The sequence below is a fragment of the Myotis yumanensis genome, unplaced genomic scaffold (genome assembly GCF_028538775.1).
Source record: "Myotis yumanensis isolate MYYU_CA2020_CCGP unplaced genomic scaffold, mMyoYum1.0.hap1 SCAF_10, whole genome shotgun sequence".
Classification (NCBI taxonomy): Eukaryota; Metazoa; Chordata; class Mammalia; order Chiroptera; family Vespertilionidae; genus Myotis; species Myotis yumanensis.
In genome coordinates this window covers 42910545-42938013 of record NW_027223761.1, presented here as the reverse complement: position 1 = coordinate 42938013, position 27469 = coordinate 42910545, and the positions used below count along the sequence as shown (strand labels likewise).

Here is a 27469-nt window from a genome sequence, read left to right as displayed (position 1 = left end):
GCTTTCCCACCTACAGTGTACAAGGGTTCCCTTTTCTTCTCATCCTTGCCAACACTTGTTTGTTGATTTATTGATGATAGCCATTCTGACAGTTGTGAAGTGATATTGCATATCTTAGTGGCATTGAACATCTTTTCATATATCTATTGGTCAGCTGCATGTCCTCTTTGAAAAAATGTCTATTCAGGTCCTCTGCCCATTTTTAATTGGATTGTTTGGGGGGTTTTTTTTGGTGTTGAGTTGTATAAGTTCTTTATCAATTTGGATATTAACTCCTTATCAGATGTATTATTGACGAATATATTCTTCCATTCAGTGGGTTGTCTTTTCATTTTATTGATGTTTTCCTTTGCTGTGCAAAAACTTTTTAGTTGGATGTACTTCCATTTGTTTATTTTTTTCTTTGTTTCCCTTGCCTGAGGAGAGATATATCAGAAAAAAATATTGTTAAGAGAAATGTCAGAGCTTTTACTGCCTATGTTTTCTTCTAGGAGTTTTATGGTGTTGAGTCTTACATTTAAGTCTTTAATCCATTTTGAGTTTATTCTTATATACAGTGTAAGATGGTGGTCTGGTTTAATTTGTGCATGTATCTGTCCAGTTTTCCCAACACCATTTGTTGAATAGACCCCATTGTATGTTCTTGCCTCCTTTGTCAAATATTAATTGACCAAATAGGCATGGGTTTATTTCTGGGCTCTCTATTCTGTTTCATTGATCTATATGTCTGTTTTTATGTCAGTACCATGCTGTTTTGATTACTATGGCCTTGTAGTATAGTTTAATATCAGGTAGCATGATACCTCCAACTTCGTTCTTTCTCAAGATTGCTTTGGCTATTTGGGGTCTTTTGTGGTTCCATATAAATTTCAGGATTATTTGTTCTAGTTCTTTGAAATAACGCCATTGGTATTTTGTTAGGAATTGTGTTGAATCTATAGATTGCTTTGGGTAGTATGGACTTTTTAATTATGTTAATTCTTCCTATCTATGAGTATGGTATATAGTTCCATTTATTTGTGTCTTCTTCAATTTCTTCAGTATCTTGTAATTTCTGAGTACGGGTCACTTACCTCCTTGGTTAAACTTATTCTTAGGTGTTTTGTTTTGTTTTATGCAATTGTAAATAGGATTGTTTTCTTAGTTTCCCTTTCTGATAGTTCATTGTTGGTGTATAAAAATCAATAGATTTCCAAATACTTATTTTGTATCCTGCAACTTTACTGAATTCATCTATCAGTCCTAGTAGTTTTTTGATGTTATCTTTAGGGTTCTTTATATATAGTATCGTGTTATTTGCATATAATGACAGTTTTACTTCTTCCTTTTCAATTTGGATGCCTTTTTTTTTTCTTTTTCTTTTCTTTGTTTTAATCCTCAGGATCCAAGGATATTTTTTCCATTGATTTTTAGAGAGTGGAAGTGGTGGTGGTGGGGGGGCATGTTGGAGAGAAACATCAATGTGAGAGAGACACATCCTCCCGCACACACCCCAACAAGGCTGGGGTTGAATCCACAACCTAGGTGCATGCCCTTGACCGGGAATCGAACCTGTGACCCTATGGTGCACAGGCCGACACTCTTAACCACTGAGCAACACTGGCCAGGCCTTTTTGTTGTTTTCTTTTTCTTGTCTGGTTTCTGTGGCTAGAACTTCCAATACTGTGTTGAGTAAGAGTGGTGGAAGTGGACATCCCTGTCTTGTTCCTGATCTTAAGGGAAACACTTTTAGTCTTTGCCCATTGGGTATGATGTTAACTGTGGGTTTGTCATATGTGGCCTTTATTATGTTGAAATATGTTCCCTGTATTCCCACTTTGTTGATAATTTTATCATAAATGAGTGCTAGATTTTATCAAGTGCTTTTTCTGCATCTGTGGATTTGATCATACGATTTTTCTTCATTTTATTTATGTGGTATATGATGTTAATTGATTTGTAGATACTGTACCAACCTGCATTCCAAGAATAAATCCCACTTGATCGAGTATGATCTTTTTAATGTGTTGCTGGATTTGGTTTGCTAATATTTTACTGAGGAGTTTTGCGTTTGTGTTCAACAGGGATATTGCCTTATAATTTTCTTTGTAGTGTCTTCATTTGGTTTTGCAATTAGGATAATGCTGGCCTTGTAAAATGAGCTTGGGAGTCTTCCCTCCTCTTGAACTTTTTTGAATAGTTTGAAAAGGATTGGTGTTACTTCTTTTAATGTAGGAGCCGTCCAGTCTAGGACTTTTGTTTGTTTGGAGTTTTTTGTTTTGTAACTGCTTTGATTTCATTGGTTGTAATTGGCCTGTTCACGTTTTCTGACTCTTCCTGATTCAGTGTTGGAAGATTGTATGTTTCTAGGACTTGATCCATATCTCCCAGGTTGTTCAAATTGTTGGGATATAGTTGTTCGTAATATATATTTTATTTTTTTATTATTATTTTTAATCCTCACTGAAGGATATTTTTTCCATTGATTTCTAGAGAGAGTGGGGGGAGGGAGGGAGAGGAACATCAACATGAGAGAGACACATTGATTGGTTGCCTCCTACACGAGCCCCTACAGGGGCTGGGGAACCTGCAACTGAGGTAGGTGCCCTTGACCAGGAATTGTACCTGAGACCCTTCCATTTGCGGCTGATGCTCTAACCCAACCGTGGGCAAACGACGGCCCACGGGCCGTATCCAGCCCGTTTGAAATGAATAAAACTAAAAAAAAAAAAAAAGACCGTACCCGTTTATGTAATGATGTTTACTTTGAATTTATATTAGTTCACACAAACACTCCATCCATGCTTTTGTTCTGGCCCTCCGGTCCAGTTTAAGAACCCATTGTGGCCCTCAAGTCAAAAAGTTTGCCCACCCCTGCTCTAACCACTAGGGTGATATTTTTAAATAATATTTTGTATTTCTGTGGTGTCAGTTTTTAACTTTCATTTCTGATTTTATTTATTTGAATCCTCTCTTTTTTTCTTGATAAGTGTGGTTAAAGGTTTATCAGTCTTGATTATTTTTTCACAGAATCAGCTCTTGGTTTCATTAATCTTTTGTATATTTTTAGACTGTTTCTCTTTTTTAGAATTTATTGGGGTGACACTGGTTATCAAAATTATACAGGTTTCAGGTGCACAATTCTACAACATATCATCTGTACAACTGTATTGTGTATTCACCACCCCCAGTAAAGTCTCTGTCCATCACCATAGACTCTATTTCTTTTCTTTCTGCTCTTATCTTTATTTCCTTCCTTCTACTCACTTTGGACTTTGTTTGTTGTTCTTTTTCTAGATTCTTTAGGTATAAGGTTAGATTGTTTATTTGAGATATTACTTGTTTCTTGAGGAAGGCCTGTAATGCTATGAATTTCCCTCTTAGGATTGCTTTTGCTTGTCCCATAGAATTTGGGTCATTGTATTTTCATTTTCATTTGTCTCAAGATATCTTTTGATTTCTTCCTTGATCTCATTGTTAACCCATTTATTACTTAGTAACATGTTATTTAACCTCCAGGTGTTGGTGTGTTTTCAGTGTTGTTGTTTTTTATAACTGATTTCTAGTTTCATACCATCATGGTTAGAAAAGATGCTTGATACGATTTTAATCTTCTCAAATTTATTGGGACTTGTTTTATGTCCTAACATGTGGTTTACCCTAGAAAATGTTCCAGGTGCACTTGGAAAGAATGTGTATTCTGCTGTTTTGGAGTGAAAATATCAATTTTATCTATCTGGTCTAGTGTGTCATTTAAGGCTGCTGTTTCCTTGTTGATTTTCTGTCTGGAAGTAGATCTGTAATTTTAAAAGGTCATTCTGATTGCTCCATGGAGAAGAGAATAAGACATGGTGACATGATCTAGGTCTGTAATTTTAAAATATCACTCTGGTTGCTCCATGGAGAAAATATTGATAGAGAGCTGTGGTAGATGCAGAAAGACTGAAGTAGTACAGACTGGAGAGGATGATGGCAGGTGGTGACTTGGATTAAGATGTCAGTAGCAGAAATTTAGAAAGTAAGCTAGAGAGGACTTAGTGATGGGTTAGAACAATGTCAGGGCCTGCTACATAGTAGGTACTCAATATGAATGTTGACTGCATGAATGGCATTGGATATGATTGATTAGGGAGAAGAAGGTTTTGAGAATGAATTTCCGTTATCTGGCTTGATCAGCTTACCCAGATGCTATTGCCATTTACTGAGATGAAGATGTTGGAGGCAGACTGGGTTGGGGGAAGAATATTTTGAGTTCAGTTTTGAACATGCTGAATTTAATATGTCAGTGAGATATTCAAATGGAGATGTTAACTAGGCAGTTGAATGTATGGGTCTTTTTTACTTTTCTCGCTATACATACCATGCTGCTTCTCAAAATCTCCGTCAGTTTTAGAGTTTTTGTTTTTTAAATATGTTTTTATTGATTTCAGTAAGAGAAGGGAGGGAGGGGGAAGGAGGGAGGGAGGGAGAGAGACAGACAGACAGACATCGATGAGAGAGAAACATTAGACATCGATCGGCTGCCTCCTGCATACCCCCTACTGGAATCAAGCCCACAACCTCGGCAGGAGCCCTGACCAGGAATTGAACCAGTGACTTCCTGGTGGGTGGGACGACATTCAACCATCTGAGCCACACTTGCTGGGCTAGAGATTGTTTTGATTTCTGGTTTGATGATTTTAGAAACTAAACGACTTCATACCAGCTCAAACTTGTTTACTAGATGCCTTTGGAAAAAAGTCTGATTTGGTTTGTAGTTCAGGAAAGAAAAAAGAGTTGGGTTTTGTTGAAGGCTAAACACATTTATTTTAGATTTGCAATAATGGCTTGGTTTGGTACTTGTCCCCCGATGCCTCAGCTTGGGGCTTGAGGCACTTGCTGTCCATGTGCCAGGATTAAGGTGTCCTGAATGTGCTTAGCTACAGCATAGGTAAATGTTCTGCACATTGATCCAGGGATTTTATCTAATTAACAAAAACCCTGGCTGCTAAATACATTTGGCTGTCTCGGGACCTTAGAGAGGCTGTCTGTTTATCGATTGTTGTATCATTTTGGTGGAATGGGAAGATATTAATGATGGCATCAGAGCAACCAAAACATCCAGTTTTCTTAGCCAGTAAATATGTAAATGTGTCCTTGTGGGTTGCAGTAGATTGAAGCAAAAGCTGTATCTTAGATCAGCCATTTTCAACCTTTGTCATCTCATGGCACACATAAAGTAATTATTAAAATTCTGCAGCACACCAAAAATATATTATATTTTTGCCTTTCTGACAAAATACAATTTTGATTCATTTACACTAGACAGCTATTGTTGTGTTGGCTATTGTCATTTTTTTATTTGGCAGTCAAAGGGAAAAGAGGTCAGTGCTCCTGACTACGTAGTCAGGTATTGCTGGATTGCTCAGTTGGTTAGGGAGTTGTCCCGATATACCAAGGTTGCTGGTTCCATCTCTGGTTAGAGCACATACAAGAATCAACCAATGAATGCATAAATAAGTAGAACAACAAATCTGTGTTACTCTTCCTCTCTAAAATCAATAAATAAATTTTTTAAATGTTCTTGCAGCACACCGGTTGAAAATTGCTGTCCTAGACCAAAGGTCAGGGCCTATCTGGCATCACTCTTCTAATTTGTTCCTTGTCTTGAGAGTTCTCTAAGATCATCACACCATTTTTTCTGAATGCTAGGGTGTAAGCCACACAGGCTTTTTGAATGCTGGGATGCTGGAAGGCAGCATAATGTTACAGAAAGAATACAAGATTTTCAGGATTAGAAGACCTGGGTTCCACTTCTGACAGTTACTAACTGGATCTATGCCCCTTAATAAGTCATGGAACCTCCCTTTTTGAGTCTTAGTTTCCAAATCTTATTAACGGGGTTCCCACTGAGAATTTTGAAATAGAGTTCCTAGTGTTAAGCTCTGCAGAGAAAACTGAGTTCATGTAAAGGATTCAGATCACACACTGAATTACCAGGGCTTGCTCAAGTGGGCCTTCACCAGACAGACAGTTCTGCACTGTCCAGGGCCTTGCACCTTTTCCATGGTCCCTGCTCGCTTGCTCCCTGGTGATGGAAGGCAAATGGGGGAGATGGGATTAGCAGTTTTTTCTGAACTTGATGGGTAGGTGAGCTGTGGAAGCAGCCAGTCAGCTGCCCAGAAACCCAGCAGAGTCATGTGATTGATTGGCCATGTCCAGGAGCAGAGAACAGCAGGGCCTACTGGGTAGTTTGGAGGGGAGGAGACATGTCTCTGAAGTGCAGCCCAGCCCTGAGATTGAGCCTCTAGTTGACCCTACTGCTTCTTGACTGTGTGGCTTTGGACTAGTGGTTCCTTAACTTTCTCAGATATCTCCACTATGAAGTATCATTTTTTTTTTTTTAATCCTCATCTGAGGATATGTTTATTTATTCTTTTTTTAAGAGGGAGAGGAAGGGAGAGAGAAAGAGAGAGCAAAACAGAGAGCGAAACATCAATGTGAGGAAGAAACATATGCACCCCGACCAGGGATTGAACCTGCTACCTAGGTATGTGCCCTGACTGGGAATGGAACCCACTACTTTTTGGTGTGTGGATGACACTCTAACCAACCAAAAGTTTACCAGTTCGATTCCCTCTCAGGACACATGCCCTGGCTGTGGGCTCAATCCCACGTAGGGAGCATGTAGGAAGCAGCCAATCACTGTTTATAACTCTCACATGGATGTTTCTCCCTCTCTCTTCCTCTCTCTAAAAAGCAATAAAAATGTATTTGAAAGAGAAAAGAAAACAGTTGTCAATATAAGAAATGTCCATACCTGTAAGAATTCTTATGAGTTTATTTGAACCAAACTGTTGACAGTTGCCAGGAAACAAAATCACAACAGATTGGGAAAATGTCAGTTTTACCGTTTATTTTATACATCAGAATCAAAGGGGAGTCATAAGAGGCTTATGAAATTCATTGGTGATAAATTAGGGAGGCAGGAGAAAGCAAAGAGGTGGGATCTCTGGGATTGGATGAAAAATAAAATGAATAGACACATACTTCTTTTACATAGGTGGGTATAGGATACTTAACAGTTAACACCATAACAATAAGAATAAGGGGCTTTGTGGTCTCTTGCTCTGATGGGAGATGGTGCCCTGAGGGGTCTGGAAAAAGGAAGTTACTCTGACTTGCCAAAGATATGTTATTGCAAATGCAAAAAAGACTGTAGCTGATTTTAGTTAAGGTAAAGGTTGACCTTTGTCAAGAAAGATACAAGCCTAGGACAGGACTATCTGCTATGACTTGCTTAAGTGAGAAAGTTTTCATTTCAGACCATCCTCTGTGGGTACTTTCGGTCTCTGAGTTTGTTAGGCCACCATGAAGGCCTCCCTGAACTTGTCCAGTTTAATATGTGGCAGCTTTTTCATCCAGAGTCAGGCTAATGTGGTAATGGGTTTACAACATTCAGTTTAGCTGCTTGCTTCACAGTTCCTGTCTGTCCCTGTCCTGTTTGAAAAGCCTTCTCTGAAAACCTCACTTTTGAACTTTGAGACTCTTCTGCATCCTGTTTCCTTCCCTCTCCTCCTTTCTGAGCAGGGGTTCCAGTCCTTCTAAGTAAGACAATAAGTGGTTCTTTCCTTGTGACTTTGTCAGTGGGTCTGCCTAATAGGCTTTTATATCACTGGCAGGAGTCCTGGTGGTAAGGACTTTGGAGTTTAAGAAAACAAGATGTGAATCCCAGCCATGCTATTTGCTAGCACCATGACCTTAGGAAAGCTCCTACCCTCTTTAACCTTAGAGTCTTCATCTGCAAAGTCGGATGATGACTGATGTATCTCACATCATTGCTGTGATTATTAAATGAGAAGATTACATTTAAAAAACCACTGAGTGCTGTACCTAGCACATATCTAATGCTCAGTACTTCGTAGATATGGCTATTGAGTGTTGTTAATTATACAAGATTTTTGTCCACTACTAGCAAAGTAAATTAAGGCAATGGAGAGAATTTTCTGAATATTCAATTTTTACTCTCCACGTTTTCTTAAACTCTTATTGTGGGCATTCAGAGATCCCCAGACTGATGAACCACATGGTAAATGTACACTGAGTGGCCAGATTATTATGACCACACCATCAGTACTTCATTGGGCCACCCACCTTTTACCTTCAATATTGTGGCGATTCTTCTTGGCATTGACTCCAGGAGATGTTGAAAGGTGATGCGAGGAATCTGACACCATGCCTGATGAATAGCACTGTCCAGTTCTGGGAGATTTGATGGTTGTGGAACCAGCTGCCTGATGGCTCTTTTAACTTCGTCCCACAAATGCTCAATTGGATTGAGATCTGGTGATTGTGGGGCCACCTAAGCAAGGTAAAGTCTCCCTCATGTTCTTGAAACCACTCCTGCACAATACGAGCACCGTGGCATGGCACATTGTCTTGTTGGAAGAAGCCATCTCCATTGGGATATGCCATCAACATGATAGGATGAACCTGATCAGCAATGATACTTAGGTATGTTGTGCTATTCAGATGTTGTTCCACACGAATTAAAGGGCCCAAATCATGCCAGGAAAACATGCCCCAAACCATAACACTGCCTCCACCAGCTTGGAGGGTTGTACTCATGCATGTCAGGTGCATGCTTTCATGCTGTTTCCTCCAAATTCTCACTGACATCTGCATGATGCAACTGGAAACATGATTCATCAAACCACATGATTTTTTTCCAATGCTCGACTGTCCAATCCTTGTGTTCCTGTGCAAATTGGAGACGTTTTATCTTGGTAACTGCAGACAGCAAAGGTGTTCGAACAGGCCTTGGGCTTCCATATCCCATACGATGCAGTGTACAGCTAATTTGCCTACAAACGTCAGGTGGTCATAATAATCTGGCCACTCAGTGTATATTAAAGTGAAGCAAACAAAGCACAAGCCTATTACGCTTAGTTTTATTTTTTTAAGAATCCACATATATCCAGAATTTTATTTAATGTTTATTAAAGTTTTGTATATTATTTTATATAGATTATTTGTATGCATATATTATAAAATATTATAAAGAAATATACTAATAACTTAAATATTATTAGTGGCTGATGTTTATTGGATGCCTTTTTTGTGGCAGGCATCATGTGAGGCTTTAATGACTAAATCTTCACAACTGTGCAAGTAATATAATCCCATTTCACACATGATGAAACAGAAAATCTGTTTCCTTAAGTAATTTGCCCACTTGGAAGTGGCCCACCACTTCTTTTCACAGATGAGGAGTCTGTGAGGTCAGAAACACAGAGAGGCTTGCCTGGGTCTCAATTTCCTTAGCACTCTTCCAGGCTCAGGGAGATGTTTTCTAGCTAAAGGGAGAACCATTTTTATTTGCCTTTTTGGGAATCCACAAGGTTCCTGAAAATAAACAGTCAAATCTAGATCCCTTATCTGTCCTCCCCCAACTCTCCTCTTCATTGACATTCCTGTTCCCACTTGCCAGCCAAGCCTGGCCTTTCCTTCCTTCCCAAGAACCCCCATACCTGTCAAACTTGGCTTCTCACTGTCCAGACATATAGCTTACTAAATCATTCCTACCTGTGAGCCTTTGCAGTGCTTCCAACTCCACCCCTGTACTTCTGTCTGTCTAGATCCTATTTAGGCTTTATTGCCCTTTCTCTTCCAGAAAGCTCACCCTCACTAGTAGTAATAGCTGTATTTAATACCCACTCTGTGTGAGGCAGAGTATTAGATACTGTATTATCTTCATTCCTTGCTGCAGTATTGCAAAAGAGATTGTATTATGCCCCTTATCTAGATGAGACAACTTGAGGCTCAGACAGATTTAGTGCCCACATGAATTCAAGGTACGTATGTGCTTTTTCTCACTGCAGTTCACAGCTTGTTCTAACCCATGTTGATCGATCTTATCAAAATTCCCGAGGCCTTAAAGTCTGAGCCACACAGTATCATGTTTAGTTTTTACCTCCTTGTCGTCTTCCTCACTTGCTTCGTATCTATGTCTCCTCACCTAGGCTGTGCTATCACAGGCTGAGTGGGCACTCAGAAGGCACATAGTACAGATGAAGTCTGGCCAGTTGATTGATTGGTTGAATGAAATCCTGTTTGTTCCCCAGAGGCTACTCAGCAGCAGGGTGCAGCAGCTGGGCAGGCTGTCTGGTCTCCAGGATTCTCCATTCATGTGGATGGGAGCCAGGAGGCTGCATAAGAATCCTCTCTGAGGCTGGGCTGAGGCTTCTATCTCAGAGTCTTTTGTTTGGGGGGATAGCACCCAGGCCTACTGGGAACTCTGTGTTTGGTCTGTCTTTGCAGATGGACAGTGAGCAGAAACAGGATATGAAGCACATAATTAGGGGAGACCCCTGGAATTTCCAAGGGTTGAGATTCTAGCAGGCTGGGCAGGAACCTTCCCAGAATCCATTTGGGCTCAGTCACAGCCCCATCCACCCCCACCTTCCCAGTATGGGTCAGACAGTATCCAAGGCACTTTCGTCTCTGGCCTCATTCAAGTTCCCTCTTTAGATTCTCTGATGGGCAACATCCTGCCAATAGTTGGGCACCTCTAGGTTTAAGGCACTTTCTGCCTCCTGAAGGATAAGAAAACTCTGATTGATCAGCATTTATTCATTCATTTATTCATTTTCCTTTTGAGAGAGAATTCACATAACCATAAAATTCACCCTTTTAAAGTATACAGTTCAGTTTTTAGTTTTTTATAAGATTATGCAACCATAACCACTAACTCTAGAACATATTCATCACCAAACCCCCAAAAAACACCCCAGTCCCATTAGCAGACTCCTTACATTCACTGCTGTGAGAATGTAAAATGGTATAGCCACTTTGGAAAACAGTCTGGCAGTTCCTCAAAATGTTAAACATAGACTTACAATAGGACCCAGTAGTTCCACTTCTAGGTATCTGCCTAAGAAGTATGGAAACATACATTCACACACAAACCTGTACATGAATGTTCAGAGGAATATAGGGATGTTCCCTTGTTTCCTCCTCCCCCAGACCCTGGCAACTCCTAAGCAACTTTCTGTCTCTGGATTTGCCTATCTCAGCGGTTCTCAACCTGTGGGTTGCGACCCCTTTGGCGGTTGAACAACCCTTTCATAGGGGTCGCCTAAGACCATCCTGCATATCAGATATTTACATTACGATTCATAACAGGAGCAACAGTACAGTTATGAAGTAGCAACGAAAATAATTTTATGGTTAGGTCACAACATGAGGAACTGTATTTAAAGGGCCAGAAGGTTGAGAACCACTGGCCTATCTGAACATTTCATGTAAATAGAATCATCTGATATGTGGCCTTTTGTGTCAGGTATTCACTTAGCATGTTTTCAAGATTCATCATGTTATAGCAGGCATCTGTCCTTCATTCCTTTTTATGGCTGATAATATTCTCTGTATAGATATACCACATATACATTCATTAATTGATAGACATTTTTGTTTTCACTTTTTGGCTATTAAAACTAATGCTGCTGTGAATATTCAGTGTTCCTATGACCATTTGTGTATAGGTTTTTGTGTGAAGGTATGTTTCCATATCTCTTGAAAAGATACCTAGAGATATCTAGGAGTGGAACTGCTGGGTCCTATGGTAACTGTTTAACATTTTGAGGAACTGCCCAACTGTTTTCTGAAGTGGCTATACCATTTTATATTCTCACAGCAGTGAATGTGAGGGGTCTGATTTCTCCACATCTTTGCCAACATTTTTTAGTGTCTGTCTTTTTTATTATAGCCATCCTAGTATATGTGAAGTGATATCTCATTGTGGTTTTGATTTGCATTTCCCTGATGGCTAATGATGTTGAGCATCTTTTTACTAATATATGCTGATTGGCCATTTCTGTATCTTCTTTGGCATATATTCATCCATAAGGCCCATTATGACCAGTATGCCCCATTCAGCATTAAGGAGCATAAAGTTTGTATCATGATGATCTTTGCCTTTCAAGGAACTTGCCAACTGGTAAGAAAATTGTAATTAGTACATATGAAAAGTTAAGGTTTCATAGACAAGGTGGCATTTAGTCTGCGCCTGGAGGTAGGTAGCATTTGGATACAAGGAGCTTGGTGGAAAGACATTCTGGGCAATTGGAATAATGTAAGCAATGGCACTTTGTAATTAGAAAAAATATTTCATCTTCTGATGAATTCTAAATCAATACAGAGTGGGGCAAAAGTAGGTTTACAGTTGTGAGTACATGAAACAGTTTATTCTTATATTGTTATTTATTAATTATTATATTATTTTCCATACAAACAACTGTAAACAACTTTTGCCCCACCCTGTTTCTGTAAAAGCACCTGGCATGGCACTTGACACATGGTAGGCTGCTGTTATGTAGTTAGGTCCCTTTACAACTCCCTCTTTGGTCCCCACTCTGTCCTCTAGGACTACAACTGCTCCCTTTTCCTGTTCAGACCTTTCAATATTAGGAGACAGAGCTCTGAGCCAAATAAGCCTTGGTTCCCTGAACTGTGGTTTCAAGTCTTCTCCCCATCCTACTCAGTTTCTAATGAAACGGCCACAAAGTTTTTGGTACCTCTTCTGAATTGCAGTGTGGCATGACCACACTGTGAGGAGCAGGACAGTGTTCCCTTTATTAGAGATTTTATGATGCTATTAATATGGTCTGAGCTTGCATTAGCTTTCTTGGCAGCTGCATTGTATTCCTGGATTTTGTTAAGTTTGCAGTCAGCCCAGGCTACTGAGAACCAGGGCTTCCTATACTTCTGTAACCTCTTGGTTGGATTTGTTTAACCTAAAGGCAAGACCGCTTTAAAACATTGTATTGCCATGTGAGGAAGAGAGGGAGGGGGAAACGGAGGGAGAGGAGGAGGAGGGATGGATTGGGCCTTTCTCATCTTGAGTCTAGGTGAAGGTCTCTTCAAGGGGAAGGTTCTAGAAAGCAGATCTAATCAAAGAATATCTCCGTTCCTCAGATAACTTTCTTAAGGCTTTTCCTTCTTTATCATTTTCTGTTAGTTGGTTAGTCCCATCAGATACATGTCACACACTGGCCCCAGGCTTATATAGGAAAGAGGGAAGAAGATGGGATATGTGCCTTGGAAGGTAGTATGGTTCAGTAGAGGAAGCATGGGCTCCCGTTCTAGGCTGCCACTTACAGGCTATGTGTTCTTAAGCAAATCAATTACCCTGTGTAAGACTCAGGCTCCTTTTCTAATAACAGGATCAGATGTGCTCACACATGTTAAGTGCCTGATGCACAGTAGGCTACTCAAGAAATGTGAGCTATTTTTGAATTCCTCCATTCAAAAGTTTTGCAAGACATGAAGAGCCAAGCATGCTGTGTGCTCAATGACCCAGTGCAAACAACTCTCAGAGCAACTGTGATACTTAATAACTTAATTTGTGTACTTACTTGTCCCGTTTTCCTATCCCGAATTCAGGCTGGGAGCTCTTTGTAGGCTAGGACCGTATTCAGTTAATCTCAGTGTCCAGCACAGAGGCTGGCTTCAAGAAGAGGCTACTTAAGTTTTGTTACTGGAATGAACCTGAATTAATGAAGGCCAACTCTTTGCCCCTACTGTGTAGGGGGCCAGGTATTATGGTCGACTTTTGACAATCTATTCTTTACTGAAAGTCTCATGAAATTCTGGAGCTCGGCAGTGGTGGCTCACATGCCAACCCTATTTGAGAAGTTTGAGCCCCCTCTGTGTCTCAATGCCATAGTGTGACAAGCTTCCTGGTAGCTGCCCAGCTGCCCTGTACAGCAGCCTACAGAGCCCTGCTGTGGAGCCAGTAGGTGGCGCCCATGGCCCTTTCCCACACTCAGCTGTCTATGTAGGCCTTTGCTTCTTGTCACCAAGGCAGCTGCTGACCGGGATGTGGCATGTAGCCCTGGGCAGAGGTACCCAGATGAGGGTGCTCTGGGCTACCCCCTCCACTTTCTGGCCTTATATTGTTGGTTTTCGTGTTTTATTGAATCTCAGCCATGGCACACACCGCTTGGGGAAGCAGAGATGTTTCCTAGAAGATCCCAGGAGATCATTAGGGGAATCTGCTTCTAGCCACCCTTTCTGGCACAGCTCGTGCCTTTGACTCCAGGAAGTCGTCTCTGTTGCTCTGACCTACACTCATGGTACTTTCCTCCAGGGTCCTTGTTTGTATTTTAGCTGTTTGCCAGATGTGTAGTTGTCCAGTGAACACCTTGAAGTCAAGGACAGAATTCATCAAAGTGCCCTTATTATCCTGGTCAGAGTCCTATAATAACCAGTCTCATGAAACGTTTGTGGAATGAATGGGTGAGTAACAGGAAGTAGTTCTTCAAAAAATTGTTATCCCAATTGAAGGACATTCTACAAACTAGCCTTACTCTACAAAAATATCATTATTATGAAAATCAAAGAAAGCCTGAGGAATTATTCTAGATGAAAAAAAACTGAAGACACATGCAATGTTTTATTCCAGTATTGATCCTGGCTTATAGCTGGATCATGGGGCGGGGAGATTGCTATGAAGGATCTTATTAGGATTATTGGAAAAATTGAATATGGGCTGTATATTAGATAAACATTTTATCAATGTTAACTGTTCTGAATTTGATCATTATTGGTTAGTGATTGTATAAGAGAATGTCCTTGAACTAGGAAATATGTGCTGAAGTATTCAGAAGTAATGGGGGATAATGTCTGAAACTAACCCTCACATGGTCCAGGAAAAAATAGGAAGGAGTGGTAAAGCACATGAGGCCAAATGAACTGAGAATCTGAGTAAAGGGCATATGAGGAGTTTTCGGTGCTATTTTTGTAATTGTTCTGTAAGTTTGAAGTCATTTCAAAATAAGAAGCTAAAAAAATAATCTATACACTTTAGTGTGTGCCAAGTTCCTGCTAGAATCTATAAGAGAGATGGGACAAAGAATGGTTACACCAACACTGGACTTTATTCCATTTAATTCAGCAGTATTCATTGATGTTCTGTAGCTCCTCCTTGGCACCTTTGAACAGATAGAACAATAGTAACAGTGACAACTAACATTTGGAAAATGTAAGTGCTTTCACATACATTATCTCCCTTGGTCATCTCAACACCCTTGTTAGGTAAGTCTGGCAGACTGATGAGGTTCAGAGAGGTTAATATGACCTGCCCACAGTCACCCAGCCTGGAAGAGACAGGTGCAGGCTCCTATCCGGAGCAGTCTATTCCAAGGCTGATGTTTTCTGAACCTCATCCATATCTGTATGTATAAAAGGAAGAGTTGGATTGGATTGGATTGGATTGATGGCTGCAGGTCATTCTTCAAATCCAGTAAGTTTAAAGTGCACATTATACCCTGTGCCTGCACTCATAGGTGCTGCCAGTCCCTTCCCCCCTCACTGCCCACCAACTTCCCTTTCAAGTAGCCCACGCATGAGAGTACTGGGACGGGCCAACTCACTGGAGTGAGAACTTCTAGAGAGCTTCTTAGAGCAGCGGTTCTCAACCTGTGAGTCGCGACCCCTTTGGGGGTTGAACGACCCTTTCACAGGGGTCGCCTAAGACCATTGGAAAACACATATATAATTACATATTGTTTTTGTGATTAATCACTATGCTTTAATTATGTTCAATTTGTAACAATGAAAATACATCCTGCATATCAGATATTTACATTATGATTCATAACAGTAGCAAAATTACGTAGCAACAAAAATAATTTTATGGTTGGGGGTCACCACAATATGAGGAACTGTATTAAAGGGTCGCGGCATTAGGAAGGTTGAGAACCACTGTTCTTAGAGGAAGGGTCTTGAGCTGAACCTTGAAGGAGAGATGCTCAGTTCAAGTAGTAAAAGCAAAAGGTGCCTGAGAGGCCTTGTGTCTGTGGAGTTAGAGCCCCAGGACCCTGCCTGAAGTGGCTGGCCCAGGCTGGGGTCTGAAGCCGCCTTTCCTACTTTGCCCGCCCCTCCCAGCCCAGCTGACTGGGTAGATGAGGCACAGATGGAGGCTCTGTGTGGATTCTAGCCCCAGGCGCCTTGCCTCTGCTCAGACAGCCTGGCCTGGTGCTGTTATTACTGTAAACAGGACCTTCTGCGAGGCTCCAGCCAGGGCCCTGTTGCCCAGATAGTGATCATGATTGAGTCTGCATGGCTCACTGCTTCCAGGCCTCTGATGCAGGTGGGACAAGGCTCCTAACCCGTCAGCCCCCTCCCCAGATGCAGCTGAGGGCCCATTGCGAAGGATCCGGAAATCAGTTGGAACAATGCACAATTGAAGTTCAGTGGCCGCTTTGTATTGATTGGTTGTAAAGGATTAGGAAGAAAAATCAAGTGGTAACTCCCTCTTCAGAGTAAGCAAGCTGGTTAGCCAGAATAACTCAAAACTGCCTATATCCTTTATGGGACACTTCCCCTCCCTCCTCCATACAGCAAGCCTGAGGAGCTGTCTTTTCCTTGGAAGTCTTGCTGATGCCCATGTCTGCTAGGAATCCACTTCTCAATTTTTATGCTACACCTATTTAGAATCCTAAGATTTTAGAACCGGTAGGGACTTGAGGGACCATTTGATTCAGTTCCCTTACTTTACTGCAGAGAACAGTAAGGTTCAGAGAGAGTTATCCAGAATCATGCAGCTAGTTACTGAGAGGGTCATGACTGGGCTTCTAGCCCAGGTTTATGTCTCAGTTTCCTCTGCCCTGAGAGTGAGAAGCCGCACCCGCACCTTCTACATATACACAGGCACCTAAGCTCTTTGGAAGAGTCAGACACGCAAGTATAAAACAAGTAACTTCCAACACAAGACAGACATATTGGTGGACCATGCTGCTACTGGGGGAGGGAGACAAGGAAACTGTGAGAACTGTTATACAGGTTAGCAGAGACACTGTGGCAGCATCAAGGCTGACGTAGGGAAGACTTCTTAGAGGAAGAAAGAATAAATTTTATTTTTTTCCTAAGAAAGTTTTGTGTGTGTATTTTTAAAGTAATAGTATGCTCATTGTTACAAAAAATAAAACTTAACAATACAGAAATCCTCATAGCAAGAAGTAAGTGTGGCTCCCTCATTCCCCCTCTCCCTCCCCAATCAGAGGTAATCACTGTTGCCTGTTTGGTCTGTAGCCTTCAGAACTCTCTTGGATCTCAGAGATCGGAGCAGATTTGTTTTCCATTTGATTTGTTACTCTTCTGTGGAAGTCCTCAGCTCTTGGGCTAACAAATCCTTATTCTACTGCGGCCCTTACCAGGGGATTTGAGACCATTATCAATCCACAGAAAAATATGAGGACTTATGTTCTAAGTTCTATGCATACCTTTCATATATCTATGTCCTTAAAATGGATAGACACTAATTTGAAAATGATAATAGCATAGGCTTTTGTATTTGTACACTGCTTTATTGCATATCAAGTATTTTTACAGATTTTGTCTCGTTGTCTCTTCATGGTACCCCTGTGTGAATATGGAGCAGTGTTGGCAGTCTTCTATGTTTTTCAACAGATGTGGAAACAAGCTCAGAGTACCAGGAGCTGTTACTCAGATGAGGGGACTAAATGAGGGTTAGAGAGGCTAAGTCAGTCAGTCATCCACAGCTACCCACCAGCAAGTGCCAGAGTCTACATTTGAACTGGGGTCTCTCCTGCTTATTTTCCTGCCCTGCTTTACCACTTGCAAGTTGTACAAGAGTTGGGATTCAACTCTGGACTACTAGTGTGGTCTCTTTATCTACTGTCCTGGGTCACCCCTAGTTAGTGTCACGCACCCCTGCCCTGCCAAGCAGGAGACCTAGTTCATTAGGGAAGGGCCTTCCACAGTGCAGAAAGGCCTGCAGTGCCCACCCCCACTCCCAGCCCCTGGACACAAGCTGCTCTACCCTGAGTGGCAACCTGCATTAAGCATTCCACTCATCATCTCTGGGATGATGGAATCCTAACCTTTTCGGAGACACCGTGCTCTGTCACAAGCATTGCTCTTTTTAAAAGAGATTAATTCACTTGCCGCATTTTGTCCATTGGTGAAAATCATAGGGGAGACCAAGGGTGACTTTCTTAGGCCTCAGAGGCCCTTTCAGCCACTCTCAGCAGGTAGCCACCCGCCCAGCTGGCCCAGGACTTTGAAATAACTGCCTGCTGGGCATTCACTTGCAAAGCAACAAAATGAAATGGAGGAGACCTGGGTTTGGGAAATCCAAACTTGGGGCTACTGTACGCACGGAGGGAAAGTAGGGAGGGGGCCGAGGGGCCCACCCAGCTCCTAAACTGGAAAAGTTGTTTGTACTTGGGCTGATTTTTAGTGGTGTTTATGTTTGTTCTTATCCTTCCTTGATCTACCAGGTGCCATCATTCCTGTCTCTTTTAATCCTTACAACCACCTTGCACAATGGGGATTAATATCCCCCATTTCACAGCTAGTAAGTGACAGAGCCAGAATCTGAACTCCAGCTTTTAGACTTCAGGGTCATTGCTTTTTCTATTATACCTCAGCCCCAAGAGGCTGCAAAAAATGATGCTCAATAAGGAAGCTGGGTAGGGCTCAAAAGCTGAGTCTCACTGAAGAACACTAAGATTTGTCGCCTTTGAATGATCCCTCAGGTTTGTGGAGCCCTTTCCCTCAGATTGAACTGTCACCTCCTAAAACCCTAGTGGACCCATGAAGAATTTGAAGCTTAGAGAGATGATATGACTCCCCTAGGTTGTAAGAGTAGAAGGTGGCAGAACTAGAACTAGAACCCAGGTCTCCTGACTCAGCCCTTTGCTCTTTCAGCTCTATTAATTGAAAGAATTAGCAAGTTTGGAGGAACCCTCTCTTCCAGCAATTCCTCCTCTTAAAAGAACCCTGCCATGTACAGAAAAGGAGACCCAAAAATGCTATTACGCATATAACAAGTAGCTCAGAATTGTTGGTAACCAGAGGCATGTAAATTAAAACAATAATATGAGATCCTTTACACCAGTTAGACTTGCAGTGACTAGGAAGCTTGCTACTTACAAGTGTTGGCTGGGAGAGTGGTACACAGGGACACCCCTGTCCTGCTGATGGGAGGGTAGATGGAGCAGCTGTCCTGTAAAGGATGTTGGCACAGTTAGTCAAGCCAAGTAATGTAAACGCTATAACTCAGGCATCTCACTCTGAGTGCATGCTCCAGGCAAATACACATGTCCAAAGGGCACATGCAAGAGGATGTTCTTTGAGCATTACTCATGTGGAGATGGGAGAGCAGAGAAGGAAAATCTGATAGGATGTGGCATAGAAAATTACTCAGCAGCTTAAAAAATGGAATTGTATACTTAGCAGTATGAGCATATCTTAAAGTGCAATTTGTGAAAAAAGTAATAAATACACACACACACAGACACACACATACACACACATATGTAGTCTTTTGTGTGTGTGTGTGTGTGTGTGTGTGTGAGAAACTTTCAGACTTTATTTATTTACTTATTTTGTTAATCCTCACTCAAGGATTAACTTGCCGCAGGGTATTTTTCCATTGATTTTTTTAGGGAGAGTGGAAGAGAAAGGGTAAGACAGAAATATTGATGTGAGAGAAACACATCAATTGGTTGCCTCCTGCACAAGCCCCGACCAGAGCCTGGGCTGGGGAGGAGCCTGCAAGCATGGTACATGCCCTTGACCAGAGTCAAACCTGGGACCCTTTGGTCTGCAGGCCAACACTTTATCCACTGAGCCAAACCGGCTAGGACTATTTTTTAAAAAATATATTTATTGATTTTTTACAGAGAGGAAGGGAGAGGGATAGAGAGTTAGAAACATCAATGAGAGAGAAACATCGATCAGCTGCCTCCTGCACACTCCCTACTGGGGATGTGCCCGCAACCAAGGTACATGCCTTGATCGGAATCGAACCTGGGACCCTTGAGTCCGCAGGCTGGCGCTCTATCCACTGAGCCAAACCGGTTAGGGCTAGGACTATTCTTTATATATTTACTAGTGGCCTGGTGCACAAAATTCGTGCATGGGGCGGGGGGGGGGGGCAGGGGGGGAGACTCCCTCAGCCTGGCCTGCACCCTCTCCAATCTGGGACATCCTTCTCGCAATCTGGGACCGCTGGCTCCTAACCGCTCGCCTGCCTGCCTGCCTGCCTGCCTGATTCCCCTTAACCACTTCTGCCTGCCAGCCTGATCACCCCCTAACCGCTCCCCTGCCGGCCTGATCACCCACAACTGCCCTCTCCTGCCACAAACCGCCTCCTTTGTGTGAGGCGGCAGAGACTCCAGGACCGGCCTCCTCCTCACTGCACAGAGGTGCGGGACCCCCAGGCCTCACCGCATAGAGCAGCGCTGGGCCCCACCTCTGCTGTGCGCGTGGCCATCTTGTGGCGGCCACCTTGTGACGATGTCATGTGCAAGGGCCACCTAGTCTTTTATTAGTGTAGATTTAAAAGCCTGGTTGGGCCCTGACCGGTTTGGCTCAGTGGATAGAGCATCGGCCTGTGGACTCAAGGGTCCCAGGTTCAATTCTGGTCAAGGGTATGTACCTTGGTTGCAGGCACATACCCAGTAGGGAGTGTGCAGGAGGCAGCTGATCGATGTTTCTCTCTTGTCGATGTTCCTAACTCTCTATCCCTCTCCCTTCCTCTCTGTAAAAAATCAATAAAATATATTTTTAAAAAAAATAAAATAAAAGCCTGGTTGGCTTAGGTCCTAAATAGCAAGAACCTCTGTCTTGTCTCCTTGTCAGTAGCTAGCATATGCTTGGACACAGAGCATGTCAGTGCACATGCTTGTTGAATAAATTAACACAGGAGTGCCTAGAGCCAGCCTGGTTGAATTATCTAGGTGGTCCTATGTGACGCTGTCTCAGAACCCCTGAGTATTGGCCAACTTGCCATTACTGGCTTGAGTCCAGAACACCTTACCTTGTTCCCTCAGAGGACTAGAAGTAGAATAGGGTGGGAGGTAGAAATTACCTGTCAAGCTATATGCCAGGCATTACGCTGCAATCGCTGTAAATTAGAGTTTATCATCCCTAATTGATAGGTTAGAAAACTGAGACTCAGAATTGATTTGCTCAGGGTTATTCAGCTGGACCAGAATTTGAATTCCAGTCTTTATTCAAAGGGCTTTATTCAAAGCCCTTTATTCATCCTTTTTCTTTTTGTTACACTACACTCAGCCCTCAAGGGGCAGGAGGAGGAGGCATCTCAATCTTCTTTTTTTAGCTCTGTCTCCAGAGCAGTGCTGCTTTCAGAATTCTCTGAGCCCAGCCAAGCAGGGGAACATGGATCACTGGCCCACTGAAGGCATGAGGGATTCTGGCTGTGCTGTTTCTCCTAGCCATGTCCTGCTTTCTCATGTCTCTGCCCTAGCTCATCTCTTCAGGTCTGTATTATAGCAGTCTCCAAACTGGTCTACTTGTCCCCGTTTTCTACTCTCTTCCCTTTCAGATTCAGCCTGCTTAAGCTATTAGGGTAATTTTATAATTTCTTTTGCCCCAAAACCTTCAATGACAATCATACTGCCTATGGTGAGAGTCTAAGGAATAGCAAATAGGTTTCCTCTCTGTTGCCAGCTTCAGTTGATTGATGGTAGTTGATTGGAACCAATGTTAAGGAGGATTCTGAGGGTCTTTCAGAGGCCCCACAGGAAAGAACTGCTTGGAGAGATTTGTGATTTCTGACTTAGATGCAGGAATGCAGGACAGTAGCACACATGTCAGGCATTTATCAACTCTTTAGATTAGGTTTTTAACCTAGAGTCCACTATTTCATGAGGACCTGTGAACCCCTGGACATTGTATGTAAAAAAATTGTGTGTGTGTGTGTGTGTGTGTGTGTGTGTGTGTGTTGGGGCGGGGGGGGGGGGGGGGGGTTGTATGCTCCTGTACACTTTTCTGGAGTCATCAGCTTTGATCATATTCTAAAAGAAGTGCATAGCTCAAAAAAGGTTTATGCCCACTGCCTTGCCTCCTAGCTTGGGTTTGAGGCCCTGTTGTAGGCCCTGAACACCTGAGCAGCTGTTTCTCTACTGTGAACTGTCACCCAGATGGGTCTAACTGATTGTCTCTGAACATACCTTCACATTGCTTCCCTGCTTCTGAATAGTATCCCATTCCTTGTGTCTTGACTGCCTTGCACTTCATCCCTTGTCTCTAAACTGTTCCGTTCTTCAAGGCACAGTTCAAGTCTTTCCCTTCACAGATCTCTGATTTGGTCCTAATATTCTAGTCTTCTGGATTGAGGAGCAGAGAAGTGAGACCATCTGATCAAAATCACAGTTAGGATCCAGGACTCCAGTCTTTTACTTCTCAGAACCCTGGGCTCTCCACAGCACTACGTAGCCTGCATACTAGGGAAGGTGTGTAAGTTAGAAAGGAAGCTTTGTACAGAGTTGTTGTTGTTTTTGTCTCATAGAAAATTTATCCCTAAGATTTTTGCCTCTTTAGCATTCTTGGCCATAGAAAATTGTTCCTGCATAAAATAAGTTTAACAGTATATATGGTAAGAGGCCCAGAAGATATCCTCCAAACTAGACATGAGAGATGAGGGTTTCCCAGCCTCCTCTCCTGACACTCCCTCCTTACGTTGCATGCCCCAATAATGCCAAACCTCTTTCAGATCCTCATATACCCCATGCTGTCTTCTCTGGGGTAGAGGCTTTACCTCTACCTGGAGCACTCCCTCCTCTCCCTCGTCTCCTTTTGTCTGGCTAGCACTCTATTATCACCTCCAAAGAGAGACCTCTGGGTCACTAGACTGGGTTAGGTTCCCTGGTTGTGCACCCGCAACCTGCAGTCCCCATTCATAGCACTCATTTGATGTATACATATGTGCTTGTTGGTCTGTCTTCCCTACTCAGGCTTTGTGTCATTTTATCCTCCCAAGCCTTAGTCACCTGCTTACTAAGCAGCACCGAGTTTTTATTTGGCTTGATCCAGAGGATCATTTACTACACAAGAATGGTACCAGGACTCAACTCCAAGCTTCTGGATTCTGTCAGTGCCCTTTCATCTAGAACCCACTGAAGAGGAGTCAGCCTCCCAGTTCCCCCAAACACCCTCCCCCTTCCTCCTAAGCAGATCCTGCCTTGTTGGTGAATCACTCTTGACTTTTGGTCCCCTCCTTCCTGGCCTCCTGTAGCACTACTGGTGGGTTCCACACACTACAGGCTTTGGTTTCCTACTGTCTTAAGTCCTTCCCCACAACCAAATTGTATAGCTCCCTAGGGTAGACCCTATGCCTTTTCCTCATCCCAGAGTCTAGCATTGAATCCAGCACATATTGTGGATTTGCTGGAGTCAATTTAGTTTTTTGCCTAACAAGTGACATGGAATCAGGTTTAGAATAGAGGAAGGGTGGTCAGGTGAGAAAGATTCAGGCTGTAGAGCCGCTGTTGACCTGGATTCCAGTCATTGTACTGCCCTTTTACCTGCTTTGTGACCTTCAGTGAGTCATTTCACCTCACTATTACCTCATCCATGAAAAGAGCTTAGTATCATCTCCTTAAGCTTGTGCAAAGAGTAAATGAGAGCATGTATGTAAAGTTCTGAAGGCAGTTCCTACTTGTAGTAGGTGCTGAGGATTGATTCTATTTATTCCCCTTCTCTCTGTCCACTTCCACATTGTAGGGCCCCTCTGTTCCCAGGACCCAGGATTCAGGCTTTTAGTGGTATACTTAAAACCCTGTGTTAGTTAATTTATCCAACAACTATTGAGCCCTTCCTACATGTTAGGCACTGGCATATAGAGTCAAATAAGTTCCTGTGGACCTCCTAGAAACCTAATTTAGCATTTCTATCATTGTTTCCATCTTTCCTTGGGTTAAAAAATTTCCAAGTTTCAAACAACCGCCATACAGAGAAACTTGAAGAGAGTGATCCTTTTGTAACCTGGGAACTACTTAGATAAGAAGTGTCCCTGGGCATCTGGTGCTAAGCATGGGGAAATTCTAAGGAAGGAAGAGAGATCTGTGGACTGAATGAGTCAAGGAGCCTTCTCAGGGAGAGTCCTCAGCCAGGATTGTATCCCATAGCATGAAAGTGGGATTAGAACAGGCATAGAGGCAGGGAGAGAGCATTCTGGACCAAGGGAGAAGTGTCAGGGTACGAAGGTAGGGAAGGCAGATTTTTTTCAGAAAGCTGGGAGGATAACAGCAAGGGGCAGACTCATTTAGGGGAAGAGAGAGAGAGAGAGAGAGGGGCAGGGGAAACCTGGAGTTGGGGAGACTGGCTAGAGGTGCTGGGATGGATATTGAATTCTTAAAAGCCTCTATTCCTGTTTGTTGGCTATCTCATTTCTTCACTCTTAGGTCCATGGGAAGCCGTACACTGAAAATATTTCTCTCTTTCTAGGCTGTTGTCGGAAGGTGCAGATGTCAACGCAAGGCACAAACTTGGCTGGACAGCACTTATGGTGGCAGCCATCAGCCGAAACGACAGGTAGGAGATCTCCTTTTACACAGGGCTTCCTTAGCCAGATCTCTGCAGATCACATTACTGAATCCTCTCTCACCCTTGCCTGTCCCCCTGCTGTCTTCTCCAGAGGCAGGAAGGTGAACTCAGCTTAAGGAATTGATCTGTACCCAGTGCAATGGAAAATGTAGGAGATGTTGAGAGAGAAGATATAGCTGTGAATTCCAACTCACTGGCTTTGTGACCTTAGATAAGTCTTTGCATTACTGAAATAACGAAATGTTTGAAAGCCTGTCAATAAATGTAATTTTTAAAAAAGAAAGAAAGCCTGCCATAAGCAATTAAGTTAAGTGTACTTGTGTGAGTTATCCACCATTTATCTGTGTTGAGAAGTCGACAATCTGTCCCCATCGAGGGCTTCTCTGGGCTGTTTCTTTGGAGGTTCTAATGGAAATTGGGGAAGGTGGGGGCATTCCTGCCCTCCCATTGGAGGCATGCTATTTTCCTACCTGCTTGCCCATTCCTTTAGAATGTAGCTGTTGTGTAAAGATTTAAATAGTCTACTTTGTGTAGAGAGTTATTCCTAATTCTCACAACCACCCCCACAACATATATGTTATTCTCATTTTGGAGGTAAGAAAACTGAAGCCCAAAGAGATAAAGTGATTTGTTTAAGGTTACACAGACAGGATTTAGGACCTGGTCTGGCAGCCTACAAAGTCTGTGTGTTTTACTATATATACCTCACTGCTGCCTGCCTCTCTGCTAGATCCCAGGCTCGTGTTGAGTGCTGCCTTTCCATCCCACTATCTAGCTGTGAATGTGCAAAAGAATTGATTAAATAAGAGCAAAAATAAATGCTTTTAAAGAGAGTGATCTACTTTAGTAGTAACCACTGTAATTGATAGTTGGAGGTACCAATTTTAATTTTCCCTTCCAGCAGATCTTTAAGGCTTTTATGTGCCGGTCTTAACCACCTTTGGAAAGGTCATAAATGTGATGGAAACCAACAAAACAGGAATTTTATAATATAGGGGTGGCACTGCCTCAGACTGCCTGAAAGACTTACCTGTACTTGAGATAGGTCTCTCTCCTCTGCTCTTCTGTTGTGAACTTGTTCTCAGCACGGGGAAATTCTTAGGCTCAAGATCAGCACTCCACTTCCTTATTTGCCTCTAGCTCCTAGCACTTAGTTTTTTAAAAGAAAAATTGATGTAAATGGACTTTGCAATTGAGACCTGGAGTTTAGTCCTGGTTCTGACCCTTAGTTGAGTTTCAGAATTCTATGGACATCGTTTCTCCACCTGAAATTAATCATTTCTACAAACATTTGGTAAATATTTACTCTGAGCCAAACTCTGTGCTAATCATTGGGTAATCAGAGACCTTGGGAGCTCATGGCCTAATGTGGGGGGAAAAGGCAGGTAGAGAGAGTATAGTGTAACCAGTGGTGTCAGAGCAGTGTGAACAGGATATTATCGAAGCAGAGAGTGTGAGAGGACTGAATCTGGCAGCAGAGTAGATTCTCACTATGTGCTCATGAGAATCAAATGCGATAATAATATATGTGCTACAGGTTACAACTGGTGAGTTGCTATTCTCAGCTCACATAGACCTCTCTATGCAAAAATGCACATGTTTATTCTACCACTGATACTCCGCCTACCACCACTTCCACCCTACCCACCAGTCTTTCCCAGCTTGCAGGTGTCTCCATCTGTAAGAGACAGACAGTGGTGAAGAAAGGGGTTAGAGAGGAGTGTGCCCTTATGTGTAGTATATTTTCAATATTGGAACAGAATTGCAGATAACACTATACTTAAGAGTACTGTCAATCAGTGAACAGATAGCTAGTAGTGATGTGCTTTGGGGACACTTCTTTCTGAATCTAATGAGTTGTTAGTTTAACTGATGGCCTGTCTTTATCCAGGGCCATTAGCACATCAGTGATGTTCATTGAGCAAAGTGAGAGTGTTGGCTTGTATTTATTTGCTTTGGTTCCTAGAACTAATTATTGGTGTATTAAGTGTTCATTTTGTGCCCTCCTCTTAATTCCAGTACCCAGAGAAGACAGATTTTTAGTGAAAATAGCATACTCTCAGGTTGGTTTATTTATTCATATCACAAATTTTGGGGGGCACCTACTGTTTGCCAGGCACTGTTCTTGACAAAGATCCCCACCTTCATAGAGCTTATTTCTATACAGATGGTGGTCCCTGAATAGAGAGAGGCAGGGACAGACAATAAACAAATATAGTGCAGAAGTAACCCACATAATATATTAGAAGGTAAGAAGTGCTGTGGAAAAAGGAAAAATAGAATCTGGTAAAAGGGTATCTCAAGAGTACATTAGTAAGAGTGAGTAGGCCCATTGGTAAGGCGTCCTGGGAATAGTCCTAAAGAATTATCACTTCCATACCAGCACAACCTACCAATAAAGTTTTTCTTTATTGGAGGTGTGCTGATGCTAATCTAACCAGTCACCAAACCCTCTGGAATCATATTGGCCAGGCCTGAAATGCCACCACCTTTTAATTGAGTTTGGATGAAGGGAAGGTAGAGGGGTAGCCCTTGATTCAAGGCTAAAAGCAGAGAATCGTCATCTTTAGAATATTGGCAGTCCAAGTTCAAGGGAGAGATCCTGAAAGTAGCCTAATCATTGCATCCTTAACTGCTTTATTGCCTTTAGTGAGCACTTGCTTAATATGTTAAATCCTTAGGGACATAAAACAGAATAGTCTTTATTCTTAAGGAGACTAACTTCATGTGAACTTTTATTTATGTATGTATTTGTTATCTTATTTAATTTTGAATAGTACTATTTTATTTAAGTTTGAATAGAGAATACAGTGCTATAGAACAAAAATTTTAAAAGTCTATATGAGAACTATAATTTATAATTTATTTCTTCCTTTTATTTCCAAAAAGGGTTTGAGGTGATGTAAATTAAAATACAAATATAAATGTACACAGGAGAGTTAAACTGGATCAAGATCAGAAATCATATTGGTAAAAGGAAAGATAATTGTATCAGGATTGAACCAGAGATTTTCTTTTTCGAAAATAGGTTTATTGTTTTTGTAAAAATAATATAGAAGAAGAAAGTAGCAGTGAACTGAATTCCCTCTATCTAGAGACTGATCATTGTGTGTATGTGTAATTTTACAAA

At 42.2% G+C, this 27469-nt stretch overlaps 1 protein-coding gene across 2 annotated transcripts in view; it reads left to right on the top strand.

The window, feature by feature from the left end:
* CLPB (ClpB family mitochondrial disaggregase) overlaps positions 1-27469 on the top strand; it is a 159162-nt gene that overhangs the window by 11435 nt on the left and 120258 nt on the right. For both annotated transcript variants that reach the window (XM_070425556.1, XM_070425555.1), the window contains exon 3: positions 24241-24327. In XM_070425556.1, the coding sequence (XP_070281657.1) occupies positions 24241-24327 (87 nt within the window). The remainder of the gene's footprint in view (positions 1-24240; positions 24328-27469) is intronic.